This window comes from Panthera leo, chromosome F3 (genome assembly GCF_018350215.1).
Source record: "Panthera leo isolate Ple1 chromosome F3, P.leo_Ple1_pat1.1, whole genome shotgun sequence".
In the NCBI taxonomy this organism is placed as follows: domain Eukaryota; kingdom Metazoa; phylum Chordata; class Mammalia; order Carnivora; family Felidae; genus Panthera; species Panthera leo.
The window spans coordinates 35,700,840-35,714,139 of record NC_056696.1 but is presented as its reverse complement, the minus strand read 5'-3'; the positions used below and the strand labels follow the sequence as shown (position 1 = coordinate 35,714,139).

The window sequence follows — 13,300 nt, the reverse complement described above, 5'->3', positions numbered from 1 at the left end:
AATTTACAAGGGTTTAGGGGTCTGCACCAGGAACTGGGACAGGTATCTATCTGTCTCTCTCTCTCTATTATCTATTTATCTATCTATCTATCTATCTATCTATCTACACATTAGCTTCTTCTTGCCCATACAGTAGAATTAACATGATGCCATTGATATACAGGATCAATGTGGATGTCCAGATAGTTGTAGTATCTTCAGATGCTATTATGACAGGGGCAAGTGACTAATCATACCTCAGGTCTAAAACTAAAAATGTGTGATTTGGTCCTTCCATATGTATGCAAACTGTTTCTGACCCCTTTTTTTCCGATTAGCATGAAAAGAAGGCATTAGCTAAACCAGTGACCCCATTTACCTGAGGATAACTAAATCTACTTTAGCAAAGATACCCCATGTGAAATGAGACTAAAATGCTCAGTTTTCAATACTTTACTGTAATTTCCCAGAATCCTAATTTTCCTGGTAGACAGATTGGGGAAATAAATGGCGATATGATGGGAATGTAGCTTTTGTTCTTCAAGAGTGGCACCAATTTTCCCATTCCACTTTCCCCTTGGCATATGATGTATTTTTTAATATAGTATCTCACCTTCCTGGGGAAGATGATGGGGAGAATCAATGGCTTCTATTTGACTTCTTGGATATGACTAGTCTTACCCCATAGACCAAGAACTCAATATGGAGTTTGGACCTAGCATTGGTTTTGTTTATTCCCATTATACTTTTGAAGATATTGGATATGACTGTCAAATGGTCTAATGAGGGGGCCATGGTGGTTCCTCACCCTGAGACTTACAAGGGGGCAGCCCAGGTCTTGGGTTTGACACTTGGTCCCATGGGCAGAGAAGATCACAGGACAGAAGGAAGCCTCCTACAAACCACGCAGATTCTGGGGTGAGCTATATTTTACATTCTACAAGCTCACACTCTGTCACTTTTGTCTCTCACCATCAAGGCTGTGATTTCCCTCCTACCATTGACCATGGACAGTTTGAACGAAATCAAGCATTTGGTATATTCAGTCGTACTGAGGCGATATATAAATGTGACAAAGGATACACTCTAGTTGGTGAAGCTCGACTCTCTTGCAGTTCTTCAGGCTGGTCTCCTGCAGCCCCTCAATGTAAAGGTAACTCCTGCTCCCTTTCCAGTCAGGTGGGTGGAATGTCACAAAAGCACCGAGAGTACAGCTTCTTCCTGCCAGGGGCAGCACAGAAACATTTGATGTGGTTGACTTGAAATCATTACTGTGTTCCGGATGCAAACATTACAAAGGGGCTACATTAACATCAACCTCCCCAGTCTTTCTCCCAGTCATAAATCTCAGCCCGATTCCCACTTTCAAGAAATATTCTGAAATTTTTCCTAGTAAAATGGGACTAATAACAGTCCTCCCTTCACAGAGCTGAGAGAATCACATAAAGTGCTTAGCTCGAGTCTGATATGTGGTCAGTGCGCAACAAAAATGCTGACGAATATTATTGCTACCGAATAAAAGATAAAGCAATTAGCAGCACCCACGATAGTTTAATCTTATAATCCTAGCTTGTTGTCGTGCCCTTTTTCTTATACTTATGGATTCCTTGAAACCATGTTTCCTTTGTAGCTGTCTGTATGAAACCAGAAATAGCCCACGGAAAGCTGTCCGTGGATAAGACTGAATACATTCAAGCTGAAAATATCAGCATCCAGTGTGACTCTGGCTATAAGTTGGTCGGTCCCCAAAGCATCACTTGCTCAGAGAGCAGAACCTGGGACCTCGAGGTGCCCAAGTGTGAGTGGGTAAGTGGCACAGTTCAAGGAAAGTTCCAGTCCTATCAAACCCTAAAAATGGTGCCTCTCCACAAGCGCTGTCCCAGCCAGCAATGGTGAGATCTGACTTGTCAGGATTCCCTCCTGAGTCCCTCCAAGGAACTCTCTTTTATCTTGAAGCACTGTGGTCCCTTAGGAGTGACAAGTTTTCCTCTCTCACTGGAGATAGGAAAACCTGAGCCCCTTAGGGAGAAGAGGGTGTCGGATGCCTGCAACACTGAGACCCAATTTGACTTTTTCTAGACTATCTTATATTCTGTGTTCTATTTCTGGATGGTTTCAGAAACAGCCTCTGTCTTCACAGAGGCCCCTTGTGAAGCTGTCTGAGAACCCATCCCTATTCATCTAGGGAGGACTAAGTTGGGGCCCGAGGTGTTTTCTGTTTTTCCTGCTCACCCGCAAGTTCTGGGCTTCGCCTTGGCCCTGAGCCCTTAGTCTTGTCCTTGTCAGGAGGACACTGACAACCCCACTCCATACCTACATCTCTTTTAGGTGATTCCTGAAGGCTGTGGACACGTGCTCGCAGGAAGGAGGGTCATGCGGTGTCTCCCCAACCCAGAAGATGTGAAAATGGCCCTGGAGGTGTATAAATTGTCTTTGGAAATTGAACTGCTGGAAATACAGAGAGACAAGGCAAGGATTCCTGCTATGGACTCACCACCGTAGTTTCTCCCAAGAGAGGGAGAAACACGTGCTGCCTTCAATACAACACTGGTCGCTTCAGCTTACCCACTCTCCTGCCCCCTTTGTCCCATCACTCATGGTAATAAATGTCTAGAAAGGACAATTTGTTCACGTTTAGTCTTTGAGACTGTACAATTATCGATCACCTCATAGCTCATGTTTTTTGCTTTTCTGGACACAAAGTGCCCATTTTTGTTTTCAAGTAAAAAAAATTACACATCAAATTTAGTTTCGTTATTTGTGGTCACCGGGACTCAGTTCTTAATGAGGTCTCTGAAGTAATCCATTGCTTAAACTAATTCATTACTTCCCTGTAAGGGCCTTGGACACGGATGTGGGCTCGCAGCAAAGCGTTTCCCGGGATCGCTCGCTACACAGGTTCATGTGTACACATCACCCAGGGCTCTAGTAGTTTTTTTTATTATTATTATTTTTATTTATTTAATTAAATTTCAGTCAGTTAACATTCAGTGCGATGTTCGTTTTGGGAGTAGAATTCAGTGATTCATCACTCACGTACAACACTCGTGCTCCTCCCGACAAGTGCCCTCCTTAGTTAAATATAGTTGGGGTGCCCTCCATCACCCATGTAGCCCATCCTCCCCCCCACTTCCTTCCACAAACTCTATGTTACTTCTGTATCGTTAAGACTCTCTCGTGGTTTGTTTCCCTCTCTTCAGTATTTAGAGTAAATGTAGACACACCCCGAAGTCCTGGTCCATTCTCCCCCCTTTGAAGGGAGTCACGTCCTTTACCAAACCCCATGAACCTGGCCTCTGCCTCTCTAATGCTGCCCCTCAACTTCTACCTGACACGAATGGGATTTGTGTTTGTGTCCGAACCTCTTGATTCCTTTTTTTAGGGAACAAAGTCTAAAGGCTGCCGAATGTGAGGCCCACCTGATGGCCACCTGTGTGTTCCCAAGTCCACCATCTGATTTGGCCCCTTTGTCCTTAATGGAAATGTGACGCGGCCTGAGCGACTATCCCATACGTGAGGAGAAACCCCCATCAATCACCTGTATATCTTGGGGCATCCTGGAGGCTGTTGTTCCTTCTCTCACCACCTCCTCCGATGGCTGCGTCCTCTGAACTCGCTCCTTCAGCGAGTCTCTTCTCTAGGGGAACGTTGGCCTCTTTGTTTCAATTTCCCCAAATGTACTCTGCAGAGGCACTGGTGTCCCACAGGCTTTCACTGAACTTTACATGTCCCAGATGGGCTGGAACTGCGAGAGAAACCCACTTGGCATGGAAGGTTCCACTGAGGGTCCTGGAAGCCATTTGTCTGCCCCAGCCTCGGGGAACCCAGGAGATGTTTATTCTGGATTGCATCTTAGACAGAGGTTTGTGGGTGACTAATTTCCTCGGAAGGTGGCCCCAGAAAGCACGGTGAGCGAGTGGGTAGCGGGATGAGAAGATGAGAAAGGGAACACAGCGAAGAAGGGAGCTTTCTCGGGGTGTCGACTGAGGCTGCAGACAGGTGTGCAGTTCTGAGACTGTTCTCTGAGAGCCTGTGGATGACAATTCTGCAGAGTCCTTCCAGGGATGAGGACCCAGAACGTTTGTCCACCAATTCCTCTCTCCCATTGGTGGAGACTTGTTCCAACATCTTCGACAGCCAACCCTGTGGGCCCCCTGGGCAGTCTCCTGTGGCCAGGGAGCACCATCAGGCACAGAGACCCTGGTGGCCCGATGGCTCTTTGGCTCTGCCTGCAGTAGCCTCCAGGGTCGGGACGTGCGCAGGGCACACATGGCCTCTTCCAGTTTCCTTTTCTCTATGGCTCTCTTCTGACATCTGTTCTGGTCTACCTCTCTCTCACCACTCTAAACTCTCATTTCTCTTTATCAGGTCCCCTGTGACATTTGCTTTTGTCCTTATCTCGCATTGAGGTTTCTCTTGTTATCTGAATTCTCATAAATCGAATAATTGTCTACACTAAGTACAAAACAACTAAAATTCACCAACAAGTCAACAATCTGCTGTAACAAACATCAATCCTCGCTTTTGGTTTTGGGGAGTGAGGATGTGGAATGAGCCTCAGGGGTCCCGCAGACATTCTGGGAATAGAATTGCAACATTGTCTGCTGCTATTGTTTAATTAGCTGTGCATCATAACTATTTTTTCCAAATTTTTCTTCTTTTTTTAAAATATGAAATTTATTGTCAAATTGGTTTCCATACAACACCCAGCGCTCATCCCAACAGGTGCCCTCCTCAATGCCCATCACCCACCCTCGCCTCCCTCCCATCCCCCCATCAACCCTCAGATTGTTCTCAGTTTTTAAGAGTCTCATGTTTTGCCTCCCTCCCTCTCTAACCTTTTTTTTTTCCTTTTTTTTCCTTCCCCTCCCCCATGGCCAAATTTTTCTTCTCAAATGTGATCTAAAATTGTGGAAAATATTGCTAGTAATATGCATGAGCTGAGCAGGCTTAAAAAAGACCTTTTCAGAAGATTTTGTAGCAGAGGAACTTGTTCAGTCTGTTGCTCATCAAGGGTTTCAGTGAGAGAAAGGAAAGGAGCCTGGGCACTTGATACCAAAAATCTAAGATGAAATTGAGAACATTCAGAAAAACAATGTTATCATCTTATGAGAATGGGGCAGATGTATCATTTCAAAACAACTGAATTGCCTGCATCATCTTACCTTAGCAGGAGCTATGCAATTGCAAGCAGAGAAAACTCAAACGGATCACCGGTTAGCTCATGTCTGTGTCTTTCTGGTGTGTTTCTGTTTATCAGCTTGTAACATCAGCAGGGACTGGGGGAGAGGGTGTTGGCCAGTTCTCTGGGGTGAAATGTGGCTGAATATCAGACGACTGCTGGTTTACCCACTGGCTCTCACTGATTCGCCACCAGAGAGGGTGACTATATATGCCTCCATCCTTCTTCTTTGCCACCAAACTTCGACTCAGAAGAGTTTTCACTAATTAAGTAATAATTTTAAAAAACAGTAGTTTGCTTATTTTGTTTTGTTATAAGCTATTTGAATTAGTTTTCTATTTCATTATGATTCATATCACATTATTTTACTTTATTTTTTTCCGTAAGACATGTTTTCTCTGGCATACAAGAAAACCTCATTTTGACTGATACTGCATATTATCACTGCTGAATATTAGAGAACTAGATGATGTTTTAAATGTATTATCTACGTAAAAATCCTTGGTGTATTTTTGCAGCTGTGTTTAAGAATGTTGGGCTGATACGAATGAATTGGTTTGAATACTGGCATGGGTTTGGAATGAATACTTTCTCCCAATTTCATAAGGAAAACTAATGTTCCTGCTATCTGAAAAGTCACCTTCCACACCATTTTTATGGTGGATTATAATGGAATAACAAAATACGCTTATATTTTCCTATTATTTCCTATTATATTTTCCTATTATTCGAGTATATTCATACGAAGAATTATCTACCTCAAGCTTCATTCATTATCTGTCCAGAAGACGTAGTTGAGGCTTGAAATGCCAATCCTTCTTGCTTCCTTCCTTAACACTTTCTATGACTATGTGAGCAGTGCAGAGTTGTATTTTCACACTGATATGAATTCTTCCTTCACTCTTTAACAGTATATTCTTCGGTGGATAAATGTCTCAGGTCCTAGATGAATAGTATATATGCATCTCAAAATTGTCTAAATTGAATGCATGTATATGCAAACAAATACTGAAATAATAAAGTTGGGTATAAATGACTCCATTTCATTTTTTTTTCCTTTTTCTCTTTCCATTTTTAATTGAAATTTCATGTTGAACATTTCAGTTTTTGTACATAATTGTATAAATTACAAACCACCTTACAAGTGCAACTGTTTCCTGACCTAGCAACTCTACTTATCTTTGAAATTAATTTAAAATATGTGCACATTTAGCAAAGTAGTGAACCAATCAGACCCGCACAATTCCTTTTCCCTTGTCCCAGAGATCCACTGTCACCTCTTGGGGCATTTTTTTCCCTGGTATTTATCACCATATTTTTTAGAGAGTATATGTTTTTTCTTTTTAAATGAATTATCCATTTATCTATCGTTCACAGCCAAAGATCAAATCATCTGCTTTTTCTCGCTCTTTCTTCCAACGTGGCTATTGCCCAATTTTAGTTAAATCAGTAGTATAACATTTACTTATTATCACTGCACTGAGCAAGTAGTGTTCTGTGGGCATGTTTCTTTTCCTTACAACGGTCTTTTATTTTACGCTGGTCGATAGTGTTCTTTTTAGGTATGTTGTTTGCCTGCTTCCTTATCCCTCTATTTCCAAGTCCTCCTAAGTGCTCCAAGAGATTTTTCAGTCCATCGAAATTGTCCCAATGTTTGGAGACAACACATGCTTATCAACTCCCCTTTTAGTCTCCATGGATGGTTCTCCCAAGGTCTATTAGGATGAGCAGAGCCTAATCCCAGGGAAACTGGTAAAGATGATGAATTCACACCTCAAAGTAGGTAACCACTCTCAGGTGAGGGAGCTGGGGTATCGATCCGATAATTGCCATCAGTTGTTAAGTGAGATCTGCTTCTGGAAGGTGTTGATTGATTACCTCCCTTTTGTCTTTACAGGTAAAAAGGCAGAGTACCTTTAAATGATTCCGGAAGAAGTCTGAGCAAAAGGAGGCAGAAGTGACCTTTGGAATTTGTCCAGACTGTGCTGAAGTGCAGCGTCCTAGTGATATAGACGGGACATCTGTATACTGCATTGTGCAGCGACTGCTTTCACGTCTGCAGATTCGGTTTTGTTACTTGCTCTGGGTCTTGGATCCGTGTTTTCTTCTCTGTTGCTTTTTTATTTTCCTGGAGCCTATCCTTTTGGAACTACCTGGGAAATGATGCATAGGAAGTAAAAATAGGCGTCCTAACATATTTGAAACCGTCTTTAGGTTGACGCTTGATTGAGAATTCAGCTGGGTATAGAAAGCTAGGTTAAAATAATTTTCCCTCTCATTTTGAAAGAATTTCTCCGTTGTCAAAAAAGAAAAAGAATTTCCTCATTGTCCTATTAACTCCAGTACAGCTACTGAGAAGTCAGAGGGTATCTTACCTTCTGACCTGATGTTTCCCACTACCCTGGAAACTTCTAGGATACACTCATTACCCACGATGTTCTAAAATATCATGCCAAGAACTTTGCTAAATTTTATCTTTTCATGTATTATATGCAGTTCTTGATGAGCCCTTTCAATCTATAAACTCATGTTCTTCTGTTCTGAGAAATTTTCTCATATAACTTCTTTAATAACGATTCTTCATTGTTTTCTCTTCACGGACATAAAATTAACCCAATATTGTTTCCCTTTGTTCATTAGGCATCTTTGTTACACATTTTGTCTTCATTCCTACCCTCAACACTCCACATATTTTTCGAGAAATTTCTTTGGCTTTACATTCCAGGCCCTCTGTTGAATATTTCAATTTCTTTTAAGACCATTTCATTATAGCTCCCAAAAGATTTTTACTCTTTTTTCCAAAAAATTGCATCTTGTTCTTTCTACCTAGATTCATTCTTGTCTCCATGGAGCTATTTAAAATAGAGAGGCATTCTCTTTACAGTGTGTGAACGATCATTGGTCAGTTTTTCTTTTTATAAGAGCAAAGCCCAAATCACCTAATTTAAAGTTCTATGGATATGAACAACTTTTGCCGGCATTAGCCTTACTTGCAGGGTTGATGGTACAGTGAGGCATTTAAATTGCAGTTGTGGCAGAAACTGCTCCTTGGTTTCCTAAATTAACCCCTCCTGCTTTTATTTTAAGGAACAGAATCACTTCCACCATTTTAAATATCAGCAGGACACGTGACCCCTCAGCAAGAGCCTCCCCATGGCTGCAACTTCCCAGTCACTCCCCTGCTTGTTCTCTGCTTCCTCTTTCCTCATGCAAAGGGCTGACAGGGTGCTTGGAGCCAACTTCCGCCTTGCTGAGGAGGACAGCACCCCAAGGCATGTGGAGACAATAAGCAGAAAGGGACAGTGGTCCCTGGTTGACCATATTGGGCAGGGCTGCTGACCATCCTACATGCTCGTATGCCTCTTTTTTCCATGAAAGAAAAACCAAGTTCTACATGATTTGAACCACTAAGTTTTGGGGTGTCCTGTCTGCTGACAAGTATGGGGTGGGAGTCTCCAGATCCTAGTGAATATTAGTGCCTTCTCCCTCACCGTCTGGTTTCTCTAGAGAAAGATGCTCTGGTCTTCTGCCTGCTTCTTTACAACTTGACTTTCTACCATGCCAGGTGAGGAGACTGTCGCCTCTATACTCTCCCTGAATTCCGATTCCTCCCTCCGTTCCTGCGCCCATTTCCACGATCACATTACTTGTGCCCCGTTAACAATGAGAGCCTTTGATTCTTTCCTGAACTGATTGTTCCCAACCCTAGAAGGTAGGACATTTGCCCGCGTTTCCTTGTTTTAGGTGAAGTGTTTACCCTCCGTTATGACTCATTTGTCCTCACCTTTCTTGCAGAGGTTTGTCCACGGTGGTGCTGAGCAATTACACCATGAGTAAACACTGTAGCAAGTTACATGAAACGTTCATTTGGTGCTACAGTTTAATTCAGCCTCAGAAAAACAACCAGGAACCCCCTGCTAACACCTATTCTCTGACTAGAAGAATATAAATTAAAATCAAGTGATTTTTTTTTCTGTTCCAGGTTTAATAACCACAGGGAGAAAGACATTGGTAAGCTAGAGGCTCTGCTACAAAAAATCTTAACTCAAGTAAGAGTTTTGCCGTTTTGCATTGATGGGAGCTATAAGGGGTGGGGGGGTATGTTACTTTCTAAAATTCCTGTGAGTCCAGGAGTGACTGTTCCCAGTTCTGCGTTTTTGTCAACTTTAGGCAAATACTCAACATTCTGATCCTGATAGTGAACCCATTTGCAGACTTAAAGGTATGAATTCTTGTTATTCAAAATATTTAAGAAATTTAAATATGGATTTGTGCAGTTTGGAAAGTTTTATTTCTAAAATGCCATTTTTTTATTTGAAACTTTAGATGGTATCTGGCTCAATACCAGTGGAAGCTCGAATATTACAAGTTTTAAGTTATATTTACCTTTATTGTAGGCCAAAATGTGCAAGCATCAATGGGGCCAATCACGAGGCAGACATCATGTCGTATTTTTTTTAATGAAGCATTATTAAACTTCAATAAAAGATTAACTATAGGATATAAAAGAAACTCTACATGGTAATCCCAGGGCTGGGAGAGGGTAGCGAGAGAAGAATAAACTTCAAACAGGGTCCCTCCCAAGGCTGTAGCTGGAACCCACTAGATGCCAGGGAAGTTCACGGGCGGCATGGCATGCACCAGAGCTGATCTGCAGAAACCGACCCTCCAGAATTCAGGCAGCGCATAAGTGACCTGCAGGCGATGGCTGCAACATGGACCTGGGCTGCTGAAGGGGCACCAGAGCACTGGGTGACTGTGACGTGAACGGCACGTGGTGGCCAGGCACAAGGGTGTGCTCGGCGAGCGGGAGCCCAGCCCCACGGCAATCCTGCAGGGAGGAGCTGGGAGGTGGGTCAGGTATATGGGCTTGCAGATGGAAGCTGGCATGGTAAGAGGCTTGAGATAGCACCCCTGTCGGGAGAACCACAGGAAGGTGATGGCCGGGCCACTTAAGGGCTGCAAGGTTGACATGGGACGGACTCTGTGTGATGGGCACAAGCCTGGGGCAGGGTGCCGCTGCAGAACCTCCTTCTCACTGGGCTAACCTACCTGGAAGCAGCAGGGAACAGGGGAGAGTCCTTTCTTCCTTCAGTGTCCCTCTAGCACCCTCTGTTGAGAAAGTTCAACGTCACGATCACCTTGAGAAACTCCAAGCAGTTCTGATTCCATACCTCCGAGCTGCGATGAACAGTGACTGTAGAGCCGAAAGGCAACATAACACTAACTGGCACAGCACGACAGCTGGAAGTTGCTAAAGTAAACATGCAAAGTCAAAACCACGCAAGGATTGCTCAGAGGTAGACCCTGGGAGAGGAAGTGCCAGAAGAGTAGCAACAGATGTATTACAATTTAGATTAGGATAGTCATTTTGTTTGAGTTTATTTTCAGGCAAGGAAAACAAGGAAAATACGATGATTATATATTTGCTATTGGTTGAGAAAAGAAACACAGTTCTGAAAAAGGACCTTATTTGCTTTTATTAAAATACATAATTTTGGGGCGCCTCAGTGGCTCAGTCGGTTAAGTGTCTAAGTCTTGATTTCTGCTCAGGTCATGATCTCATGGTTTGTGGGTTCGATCTCCACCTTGGGATCTGTGCTGACAGCACTGAGCCTGCTTGGGATTTTTTCTCTCTCTCTCTCTCTTCTTTCTCTCCCAGCTCCTTTCCCGCTTGCACTTTTATTCTTTCTCGAAAATAAATAATTAAACTTTAGATATATATAGAACTTTAATGGCAGAAACAGGTGGAGCACTGCCTCAACACGGATCTGACAAGATCAAAGCGGCAGGAGAATGGACAGTGAGGTGCAGAGAGACGGAAGGATCTTGGATTTGATTGACGAATCTTGGCGAGAGGACAAGCTGTGTAGGAAGAATACTGCTGAATGGGCTTCCTGATCTGGAAGAGGACGAGGGTGGCACCATGGAATCTGTTAAAAGAACCAGAAATGACATGGACTCACTGGCCTTAGAGTACCTCCCAGAGAATGTTCCCCCTACAGGAAGAGCTGGCTCTTTTTTCGTGGACGGATTTTTAAAAATTACAAAGATACGAAGTGTTTTCTTTCAGTCTCCTAATGCAGATCATTAAGTGACGAGTCTATACTCAAAAAAGGACACTCAGTTTGTGGCAGCAAAGTGCAAATGTGAAAATACTCACTGGAATGAGAAACTGATGGAGATTTCTCAAGAATGCAAAATACTTAGCCCTTTGAGCTGGAGTTCTTTATTCACTAGCTTGTGTTTGAAGGTGACTGATTATAAACGTTGACCTTTAACTCTGATTTTGCTTTACTGTCAGAGTTTAACATTTCCCCACTTCTTATATGTGTCCTGTGACACAGGCGATTGAAGACACAGAGGGAAGGACAAAGAAAGAGGAAGGCAGGCATGAGGGGATTGTTAACTTCCCACGTGCCCCCCCTCTGAGAAGCATTCTGAGCGGCTGTGTTTAGCGCCCGCAGGTACAATGGGTGTTGAGATAATCCTTTCACTGATTCCTGGGATTCCTAATTGTCACACATACAGGAAAGAACAGATGAAATGTTTCTGCCTTTTTTCCTTCCTGTCATTGCCATCAACCAACAAACATGCATTATGGATTACTCATGGGGTTCATTGAACAGTGGGACAAAGGAATTCTGATGAAAGAAAATCATGGTGTCTGTTCCAAAGAGTTTCCTGCTGAAGCACTGAGATACTGTGTTCAAGCTACCACTTGATGTTCCTTGTCATTTGGGTGTCCAGGCGATGGTGGTCCTCCACCTGATTTGCTGACTGGCTTCTCCAATAAACAAATTGTGTCAGACACACTTCAAAACTGGGACTGCCCTGAAATACAGCAGCCATCCTGGCTGTCATAGAATCAGCTCACTCTGTATTACTTCTCATGCTAGGGGCCCAAAGGACTGTTGTCTTTTGTGCCAGTAAGTATTAACACTTATTTTTCTCACCCGTGCTTCTGTTTTATTTGGGAATGTTCTCTGAGGAACTCACTGAATTCTTTATCTGAAATGGCAATCTTTGACCAAAATTGTCTTCACAATTATCATCGCCTAAGCTATTTGGAAGAAGTCGGTTAGGAATGCACACGGAGATACTTTTCTCATGGTAAGGATATCAAATATATATCCCTTTTCCTTGTTTCCCTACGAGCAAGTGCGACCATATTCAAGAATATACATGTGTATGGATAACTGGTCGCTATATCACATCCTTAATGATCACAGTGATCTAACCGAGCAAACAAATCTAATTACATTTTTTACTTCTTAAAATATATCAGAAATATGGGATAAATGTTTACATTTATATTTCTTCAAAGTAAAATTCAGTAAGTCATGGCCCCCTTCATGTCACCTGCAAAGAATTCTGCTCTCCTCACTTTAACAGCACAGATTGGTTTGAAGTTATCTGACTTCGTAGAAGTGGAATGATATGTTATGTGTTCTTTCTTCCATGTCTTTTAATTTTTTTTGCTAATCATTATATTTGTGAGATGCGTCCACGTTGTGTGCGGTCAAGGTTCAGTCATTTTAATTTCTGTTAAGCATTCCACCATTGCATGAATCTAACACTGTTCACTTGCCTACTCTAGGGTTAAAGAACCGTGGGGTATTTTCCATTTGTTTGTGGCCAGGAACATTTTTGCACATGTCTTTTGCTGAACACATCTATTTTTTTAAAAAAACAATTTTATTTTTTAGGCCTACTGTGAAGTTTGAACTCACAGCCCCGAGATCAAGAGTTGCATGTTCTACCAACATAGCCAGCCAGGTGCCCCTGAACACGTCTATTTTTGATGAACAAGTACCTAAAAATAGAGCTGCTGGATGGGTGCATCTGTTCAGCAGTTTTCCACAGTGGTTGTACCGGATGGTAGCCTCCCACCCTATCCCTGCACAATGTGCAAGTTCTTTACAATATTGCTATTTTTTGTTTGTTTGTTTATGTATGTATGTATGTATGTATGTATGTATTTGCGATATTCTGCTGGGTATGAAGTGGTATCACATTGTGCTTTTCTTTTTTTTTTTTAATTTTTTTTTCAACGTTTATTTATTTTTGGGACAGAGAGAGACAGAGCATGAACGGGGGAGGGGCAGAGAGAGAGGGAGACACAGAATCGGAAACAGG

The 13,300-nt window shown here is 42.6% G+C and overlaps 1 protein-coding gene and 1 pseudogene across 3 annotated transcripts in view; both read left to right on the top strand.

Annotated features, from left to right (window-relative positions):
• Positions 1-13,300, top strand: part of C4BPA (complement component 4 binding protein alpha) — a 52,576-nt gene that overhangs the window by 25,397 nt on the left and 13,879 nt on the right. For 2 of the 3 annotated variants that reach the window (XM_042926333.1, XM_042926332.1), the window contains exons 10-12: positions 959-1,132; positions 1,610-1,785; positions 2,308-2,602. The exons of the other annotated variant lie outside the window; for it this stretch is intronic. In XM_042926333.1, the coding sequence (XP_042782267.1) occupies positions 959-1,132; positions 1,610-1,785; positions 2,308-2,481 (524 nt within the window). In that variant the 3' untranslated portion in view covers positions 2,482-2,602. Of the gene's footprint in view, positions 1-958; positions 1,133-1,609; positions 1,786-2,307; positions 2,603-13,300 lie in introns of those variants that run through there. 3 annotated transcript variants of the gene reach the window in all.
• LOC122212430 lies at positions 10,750-13,072 on the top strand (annotated as a pseudogene).